At 37.4% G+C, this 9,267-nt stretch overlaps 1 protein-coding gene across 8 annotated transcripts; it reads left to right on the top strand.

Moving 5' to 3' along the window:
* Nucleotides 1-2,812: 2,812 nt before the first annotated feature.
* Nucleotides 2,813-9,222, top strand: LOC129441469 (uncharacterized). Of its 8 annotated transcripts, XM_073871744.1 has the most exons (9): nucleotides 2,871-2,926; nucleotides 3,710-3,746; nucleotides 3,829-4,422; nucleotides 5,780-6,011; nucleotides 6,628-6,673; nucleotides 6,779-6,870; nucleotides 6,952-7,062; nucleotides 8,560-8,836; nucleotides 9,002-9,222. In XM_073871744.1, the coding sequence occupies exons 4-9, from the start codon at nucleotides 5,935-5,937 to the stop codon at nucleotides 9,191-9,193; spliced, it is 795 nt and encodes a 264-aa protein (XP_073727845.1). In that variant the 5' UTR covers nucleotides 2,871-2,926; nucleotides 3,710-3,746; nucleotides 3,829-4,422; nucleotides 5,780-5,934; the 3' UTR covers nucleotides 9,194-9,222. The 8 variants fall into 8 exon arrangements, 4 of the variants coding, with proteins under 4 accessions (XP_073727845.1, XP_055057104.2, XP_073727847.1 ...); XM_055201129.2 differs by lacking the exon at nucleotides 2,871-2,926 and having other exon boundaries at nucleotides 3,724-3,746; nucleotides 3,829-3,876; XR_012371368.1 differs by lacking the exons at nucleotides 6,628-6,673; nucleotides 8,560-8,836; nucleotides 9,002-9,222 and having other exon boundaries at nucleotides 2,813-2,926; nucleotides 3,829-3,876; nucleotides 3,970-4,422; nucleotides 6,952-6,993.
* Nucleotides 9,223-9,267: the final 45 nt, after the last annotated feature.

Below are 9,267 nucleotides of genomic sequence, written 5' to 3'. Positions count from 1 at the left end.
TCAAAACTCAGAGGTTAAGGGTTCGAATCCCGTCTGGTGCATGTGTTATGTTTTTCTATTAATATTTGTTTTGAGTTTATTCTCACCTATTATTCTCAACCAGTCTGTTTTCCATGTTCTGCACGGCTTGCAATTTGGTGGCCAAGCATCATCACCAGTTCAAAAATGCAGTAGCGGCCATTTTGAAAAGTACAGTATTCAGTTTTTTTGCTACTACTTTTGCAGTGTTTGTTGAATTGTTACACAATTTGGCTCAGATTATCTTTGGACCGAGCCACATAGAAATGACCAAACAGAATTTTGATATTTATCTTTGTTCAAAAGTAATACATTTGTCAACAGGAATAACTTTGAAAGCATTTAATCAACTAAACTTCTACGGAGAAAATTTGACGGGGTAATCTATGCCTTCCCAGTAGCTCAACCAAATGCGTGATGGGCATGAAATCCAGAGGTTGCGGGTTCAAATCCAGCGTAGGGCAGCATTTAAAATGGTTGACAAATTTGTGTCATGTAAAGTCAAATGTTCGAACAGGTTTGACTACCTACAGGGGATTTTAAAAAGTATTCTGTTCTTGAGAAAAATCTCTCCAAACTTGAACATACACATTGTCACTACAGCAATCTAGCTTAAGCAGCTGTCTGTATGTAGGTCTCCCCTGTAGCTCAACCAGATGAGTGACAGGTGTGAAACCTGGAGATCATGGGTTCAAATCCTGGCTAGGGCAGCAATTGAAGTCTCTTACTTAAGAGTCAAAAGCTTCAATTCATTATTTGTATTTTACTTTATTATTTTTACAGGTATTATTTCGTTTGTGCTCTTTTGGTTTAAGTCTCAGGTGTAACATGTATGATGCTTTGGTGGTTCAATTGTTTTCTAGGTCAGCATTGGACTAATCGGTCCTTCTTTCAGCATGCAAATAAATATTATACTTCAAAATTTTTATTTTTTCATTATGTCCATTCTCATCTCTGAGTCCTGTGTGCTGATAGTTCCCATACATATCTGCTACATTGCATTCTTCAATTGCATGTCCTTTCAGCTTCGTTGCGTGTTGCAGGACCATTGTTGCTTGGCCCCGTATCGCTGTCTACAGCTATATTTAATCATTAGCTAATGATTTGCAAATGTACCATTATGTTATTACATTACTTGTTGAGGCAATTAACTAACTGTTAAGTAATATGTAACTTTGGTTTTCACATCCTCACTATAGCCATGGATTTCAATTTCCAACCATCTACAACCAAGATTTCACTGCGTTTATCTTGTTGTTCATGGACAGGAAAATGTCAGGTTAAGTTTTAGGTTGTGGTACACTGAGAACATGCAGCTGAGCACTGCTATTTCATAACACTGTGTCTAGACTGGACAAAGACAATAGAATGTCCATTACGGCGCATTCACACAGGGCGAAAGCGTTAACCCTTGGCGGAAGGCCTGTCTTAAACGTAGCCAACAGCCAATCACAGTGGCTGCAGCACATGCTCCGGTCTTCCATAAACATAATTGGCTGGCTCTGCAATCTGATTGGCGGACGCTTGCGTTGCCGATGGATCCACAATTCAGTTCGCCAACGCTTGACGTCACCCATTAAAAGTAAATGGAAAGCGTCAAAGCTGACGCCCCGTGTGAATGCGGCGTTATAGTCAGTGATATTGATACTACACTGGATGGAGCACAATGCTATCATGCTACACAATAAAACCATGACAGTAAATTGATGTCACATTCTATTTCTGACATACTCCGAGCTCTTGTGCTAGTTCTGTTACGAAAGAGAAAAGGTCTGTCATGTCCAGTGTAGCCAGCTGGTCTTGTCCAGTTTAAACAGTGTAACAGTGGTCAGGAGTTTAGATTCTAGTGTGCTGATTTGTGTGTGCAGCACAACTTATCCATCCTTCAAACACATACTTTGACATTACATTTACCGCAGGTCAAAACCCATAAATGGCATATTATGTACCAATTAGTAAATAATCATGAGCCTTTACAAGTAAAGTCATAACATGATGATACATTTGCAAATTATTAGTTGAGCAGACAACTGGAAGTTGAAGTACATAGCTTTGACCAATTGTGGTAATTAAAGGAATAGTCTACCCTTTTGCCATATCAAACTATGTTATCACCTCAACCCAGACAAATCAATACATACCTATCTTTTTTCAATGCGTGCACTGCACAGCGCACAGTAAATGTGTTAGCATCCAGCCCAGACCCATTCATTCCTATGGTACCAAACAGGGAAGCCACCAAACACTTCCGTGTTTTCCCTATTTAAAGACTGTTACATGAGGAGTTATACCAGTAAGTTGTCACGATCGGTTTTAACAAAAGAGAGAACCCAAACGTATGGAGTGAGATATGTTTCTTTATTACATGCAATAAATTAAATGATCTGAGAGGCGAAAAAAAGGTTGAGAGAAAAAATTATCAGACTGATAGCAAAAAAGCATTTTATGAGAGAAAAAAAAATATTTGAGAGAAAAAGTTTTCATACCAATAGCAAACAATAATAATATTTGACACTAAAAAAAGTTTTGAGAAAAAGTATTTTTTCATGATAGAACATAAAAAATATAAAATGATTTCTGAGAAAAAAATCTCTCAAAATACTTTTAAAAAACTCTCAAATATATATTTTTTGCTTTCAGTGTGAAAAGATTTTCTCTAAAAAAAGTGTTTCTCTCAAAACGCTTTTATTTGCTCTCGCTGCAATTTCTTGCTCTCGTGTCAGGATTTTGCTTTCCCTGTGAAAATTGTGTCATGGGCGGGGCCACGTTCCTATTGGCCAGTCGGGTGAGCATCGTCTTATCTTGGGAATCGAACCGAACCGAATCATTACACCATTGTTCATTGTTCATGGTTCAGATAGATGCCCCGTCTCTGCTTTTAGTTAATCACGGACACTCCAATGTTCGGGTAAGGTGATGACACACACAAATCGGTGGTAGCTGTCTGAGCAAGTTCAGCATCACTGAAGGTTAAACATTAAAAAATAGCACTCATATTCATTCATTAATTAATTTATATTATATTATTAGCTTGCTAATCGCTAATAAAGCTAATCGCTAATTAGCCATTATGCTAGGTAAACTTGCAAACTCACCTGGTTTTATCTTGTTTTTTATCAAATGCCAAATGAATGTTTTGATTTAGATAGTTTCACTCCTTGTTTAGTGAGTAGTGAGCTAGTTTCTACCTTTGCACTTGCTAGCCTCAAAGCACCTGAAGAGTAACTGCTTGTTCATCTCATACAACCTGTACAATGCATGGAGGCAGGTGGCAACCCTATAAGCTACCTAACCTTAGACAGTGATTGATATACTGTTTGAACGTGTCCCACCTAGTTTTGTTTAAAATAGTCTTTGTATGGTTGTTCCCTTACGAAAATTAACCATGGTTTTATTGTGGTAAAAGTGTAGTAACCATGTTTTTTGGGGTATTGATTACTATCAGCAAAACCATGGTTATTTTGTATTTATTATAGTTTTACTACAGTAACCCTGTTTTTTTTCCCCCGTTTTAACTGTAGTTAAACAATGCTTAATTTTCGTAAGGGTTGTAATACACATTTACCTACACTGCATGTGTAGCTTGCAAACTCAGGTACACAGGGCTTATTCTAAATATTTTTTTCCATGTTTACATAAGATAAAAGGTACTGTCATTGTAATGTGCATTCTTGCTGCTTTTTATTTTCAGCATGGAAAATCACCGCAGTGACCGCACACAACATCCGGTAAGCCATTGCAAAGTTTATTTTAGTGCTGTTACCACACAATATCTTGTTGAGGTATCCTTACATGCATAATCCCTTTCAGTCTGATGCACATGAAACTGAGACTGTGCAACATCGTCCTAGAAACCAGGTATGAGGCTCTCTTTACCCAAACATTGAATTATCTGTAACCTATCTGAACTTCATCTCCTTGTTGATTTTTTAAATATTTTCCATCTTACAGGAATCAATTAGGTGGCAGCTATTAAGAAGGGCCAGGGATAGACTGGCTGCTGTGATCAGTAGGGAGCCCATTGATTTTGAATATCTCCACTTTGTCACCTATCAGGAACTGCAGTTTTTACGGGCAGGGGCAGCTTATATGGATATTCCTCAATGTGTTGTAGTTGGCTTTGAGCAGCTCAATGAGGTGATCAAGGCTCTGCTTTCCAACACTCCCGCCATCCCTTTAGTTGACAATATAGGTGTAGTTGAGTGGAATGGAAGTGTGGGGCAACCTAGATTGAGTATCAGTAGGGATGCTATTGAAAGTCTTTTAAGCACCAACCTACCATTGACCACTCTGGCTAATGCTCATGGTATTTCAAGATCCACCCTGTATAGGAGGATGAGAGAGTATGGTCTCTCAGTCAGAAGCAGCTACTCTGACATTCCAGATTGTGTCCTTGATATGAAGGCAAGTATGACAGTAAATTCTTGATGCCATAAAAAACAATCTTTTACATTAATCCATTAGACCAGATATATTTTTACTACATAGATTTATAAATCTGCAACCAGACCTTTTGCCACCATGTCTCCTAAATGGGCATGGTCAGAATAATAAGAGAATGGCAAAATTTTCATTTGTTTCATTTGAAGTCACCATTATTGTGATTAGTGTTTATTTTAGTTAGACTCTTGACTTTGTGCATGCTTGTGTAGCTTTTCCCTGGTTGCATTAACCACATTTGTTATGGTTATGTAAAGTTAATAGTGCAATTCTGTAGTGGTCGGTATATAATGATAAAGACCATCATCTAATTAATTGATTTACTCATCAAAAGTTTTTTTTCTATCAATAATATGAGATCCAGCGCTCTCACCACAGTTTTATTAAATGGCTTTAGAAACTTTGGACAAAAAATTAACTGCTGTATATGTGGGACGCACAAAGATCAAGAATCAGTGTATGAATCTCAACCATGGTGACAAAGAAAATAGTAAAAAGTTAATTATTTATCCATGCCACAGTGCATGCTGGGAGTCCTGGATGAGATTTGCAATTTGTTAATACCCAGCATGCATTGCAGCATTAAGTTTTTCATTTAATTGTCATCATGGTTGATGTACCTCCCAAATATACAGCGGTTAATTTTTATCCAAAGTTTCTAAAACTCCTTAATGACAAACTGTTGTGAGAGTGCTGGATCTCATATATATTATTGACAAAAAAGAAACTTGATAAGTAAATGAATTACTTATGATGATCTTTACTATTGTGTACCAACCACTACAGAATTACAATAATTTTACATTACTATAACAACAGTGCTTCATACACACAAAGTAATGCAACCAGAGAAAAATTAGGAATCAAAATGTCAAGGGTCAGGAGTCCAACTAAAACAAACAATGATTACCATCACGGTGACTTTAAATGAAACAACTCATCAACATCTAAACCTAATAAGTGAATTGTGTTTTCTACAGCAATATATTGAACATTCAAAATTAATGTTTTATAACAGTTTTAAAATAATAAATGCAATGTTTCTCTATCATTTACATAACAAGCAACAAGTCAATATCAAAAACAGTTGTTCTTTTAAACATTGTGTAAACATTAAAACATGACATTGTCATAACCTTTGAAAATGGTAAAATGTAACATTCCTCTAGCGTTCAGACAACACAGAAACATTCTTAGAACATCAAGAAAACTGGACACTTTTTTGTTGGCAGAACGGTTTTGGGAATATTGGGAACTTTCAAGGAACGTTATTAGAACTTTTCTATAGCTGGGTTAATACCTTTTAAACTCTAAATTCAAGGTGAGATCCATTAAGTCCAGAATGCCTGATGCTGGATATAGGCTGGTGAAAGGGGCTCTTCTGGCCATGGGACACCGTGTCACATGGAGTAGAGTCAAGTCATCCTTGCAGCGTGTTGATGGAGCAGGCATCGTTTCAAGAATGATCCAGTTGACATGCATTGCCAGAGGACATACTCTGTCCCAGCTCCATTGTCTCTTGTCCACATTGACACCAATCACAAGTTGATCAGGTAAAGTTTAATTTATGCGGTATGTTGGAGGAAGACCTGTCTTTAAAGTTTCTTGTTGTGAATTAATTACTGATATGATTGAACGTAATATTTATATTTCAAAATTGCATTTGGGGAAAAAGCGGAAGCAATTTGTGGCCCTTGATGTTGATTCTGTGATGCTGCGCCACACATTTGTCTATGGATGGGAAACCCTTTAGTTCACACTTACAAATAAGTTGGTTAGATTAAATTAGCAAACGTATTTGGCGTGCTGTCCGGGGAGAGGGCTCTGAGCTCAGAAATGGGCCCAAACGCAGAGTATCCCCCCATGTTTAGGAAATAATCTGGTGAGTGAGAGGAGACGGGGTGGTGGAGGGATTCTGAAGACTGCAGAGGATCTTTGAAGAGTAAAACTGTGACTTATATATGACTTGCCTTTGTGCTGATTGGGTAGATATGGTGATAGGGTAGACAGCTGGTGGTACTAGACTATTTGTTGATTACTGATTATAGACAGCTGGAAGTACTTAAGTGGTTTATTTGATGTGCTCCTCCCGAACTACGTTAATAAAACATAATTTAGGCCATAACAAAATTGCTTATAATTTTAATAGTAAAATCTGATAATTTTAAGGTACAACATAGTGGTGTTTGGAGGTATCGATGGCTTTTCTCGGAAGGTACAGTTGGCTTAACCATTTTTAAATTGAACTACTGGTTTACATGTTGTTTACATTTTTAGTTTTGCTTGAAATCTAACAGTTTAAATTCCTGTCCTCATTCAGGTTTTGTACCTCAATGCGGCTGGGAATAATAAGGCAGAGACTGGTTTGAGGTTTTTCATGGAGAGTGTGCAGAAACATGGATGGCCATCAAGGTAAGTAAAGACCTTATCCCTCCTTCCAGTTTCAAATATTATTGTTTTCAAATTAATCTCACAATGCTCTTTTTCATTCAGAGTACGCGGTGACCAAGGTGTAGAAAATGTGGAGATAGCAAGATCCATGTTCACTGTGCGAGGAACAGGTCGTGGCAGCTTTATAGCTGGGAAAAGTGTGCACAACCAAAGGTGAAGATGGTTTATGTTATTACACAGGAAAATCCCTAGTGTTAAATGAACACTACCAGTGTTAAATCAATACTTCTTGGTGTATATATAATCCACACCAAGATTGGTGTTAAAGTTGTCAAATCAGCTACATTTGGGAAATTTTCCTGTCTCAAATTGTTTATTTTTATTACTCTTTTTCTGGAGAAAATAATAATAACATTTTAAATGCAATATATGAACACTGTTGGGTGGATGATTCCAAAAGCTGCAATTAGGGATGCACCGTTAGGATTTTTTGGGCCGATACCGATTCCGATTTAAACAGACAACTTCTGGCCGATACCGATGCCGATATTAAACATTTGTATACAATACTATACAGTTGGTCTATTAGCTAGTTTATTTCTGCATCAAATTATTTTGACTGAACATGGATTGGATCTAATTAACATTCAACTGACCAACATAATAAGAGAGGCACAAATTAAGCTAAAACAAATATAATAAGACAGCATGACAACCTTCAAAAGGTGGTTTTTGCTATTCAGCATTTATTTTATTAACAACATTAACTCATTTTTTACATATAATGTATTTCTTTATGCAGTTAAGTAATAAACAATCGGTATCGGCCTTTCTCGTGCTATTGCCGATATGCCGATGGTTTCAAATTCATCAAAAATCGTCCGATAAATATCGGTGGCCGATACATCGGTGCATCACTAGCTGCAATCTTTCACGTTTGCCTCTCTATCATCATCTCTGTTTGAAAACTATAACTTGCAGAGTTATTTTGTAACTTTTGTAAAAAAGATTCATCTACATAAAAATTTAAAGACATGAACAATTAAAAAATGTAGTTGATTTGACATGGAATGACAAGCAGGTGTTCACCTTTAATGACTCAATCACTTCATTATCATATTAATTTTAACACTGATTCAGTGTTAAAGTAACACCAATCTGGGTGTGGATTATATTAACCAAGCAGTGTTCATCTAACACCTGGGATTTTGCTGTGTACTTTCCTCTCAATCCAGGGTTCACATTGCATCCTACCTACAGTTAGTTACATCCATCCCAACAAATAGCTTGATTATGCTTGACACCTGATAGTAACCTGATTGCAAGTCCCCCACACTAAGGGGGTATTACATATACATCCTGGGGGGAGCCTTGTCTGATATTTTTATGGAATAAAAATATGCTCTACAGATATTGTTTGAGGTATTGCCTGAAGTAGACTGATATCTGGCAAAATAGACAAGAAGCCACGGGCACCATAGCTGAAACTAGGCCAGACTACCGTTTTGACAAAAGCATTACTTCTGCCCTTGGTGTCGATTGGCTAATCATTACAATTCATGGCAATGATTAGTCTAATAAAATTTAGAGCTAGACCAACCGTCAGTCCATTGGCTTCTAACTTTTGTAGCCAGACTAATATAATTTTGTACATACTAGTGTTTTTTTTTCAATGCAACTGACCACTTTTACCATGTAACTTATTTGCAGAGTGGAACGACTATGGAGAGATGTGTGGAATGCTGTAACGTCTCAGTACTACAACATGCTTCACACCTTGGAGGAAGAGGGGTTTGTAGACCTCTCAAATGCTGTTCATCTCTTCTGTCTTGGGTACGTTTTCATTCCACGTCTACAAGCAGACCTTCAAAACTTCGTAGAGACATGGAATTGTCACCCCTTGAGGACTGAGGCAAACCTGACCCCTAACCAGCTTTGGAGAATTGGGAGGATGCAAGTACCGGTGCAAGAGCCAGATCTGTCTGAGGTTTGTCCCAGACATTGCAGCATGCAATACATTCGTTTTTGAAGCGGGTTACATGTACATAAAGATAACTACGACCTAACATAGTATGAATAGTCAATCTCACAGTACGTTAGAAGACAATTGTTATAATAGTATTTTGTTTGACTTTTTAATTTTCTATTACAGATGGAACACTTGCATGACCAGGAAGCTTGTGGTGCTGATCCAGAACATGGAGTCATAGTACCAGAAACTGCATGCCCCTTGTCAGCTGAGGCTCTTGCTGCTTTACAATATATTAACCCCACTGCAGAGTCCTCTTCTCTTGGGCGGGATATCTATATGCATGCTCTTCAGTTGGTCTCACTTCTTATGTAAGAGCTGGATAAACAGTTTACAAAACACAGCATTTGTTTGTTTTTGTATTATTGAACACTGTATTTGACCTCTTT

The sequence above is a fragment of the Misgurnus anguillicaudatus genome, chromosome 2, assembly GCF_027580225.2.
Source record: "Misgurnus anguillicaudatus chromosome 2, ASM2758022v2, whole genome shotgun sequence".
NCBI lineage: Eukaryota > Metazoa > Chordata > Actinopteri > Cypriniformes > Cobitidae > Misgurnus > Misgurnus anguillicaudatus.
Note: the sequence above shows the minus strand (reverse complement) of the source record. Positions and strands in the feature narration are given on the sequence as shown.

What these genes read in the sequence shown, in the direction of transcription:
- LOC129441469 (XM_073871744.1), top strand. Translation starts at nt 5,935, where the DNA reads ATGCATTGCCAGAGGACATACTCTGTCCCAGCTCCATTGTCTCTTGTC. An exon ending in AAACATGGATGGCCATCAAG is followed by an intron (nt 6,871 to 6,951) that starts GTAAGTAAAGAC and finishes TTTTTCATTCAG; the next exon opens with AGTACGCGGTGACCAAGGTG. An exon ending in AAGAGCCAGATCTGTCTGAG is followed by an intron (nt 8,837 to 9,001) that starts GTTTGTCCCAGA and finishes TTTCTATTACAG; the next exon opens with ATGGAACACTTGCATGACCA.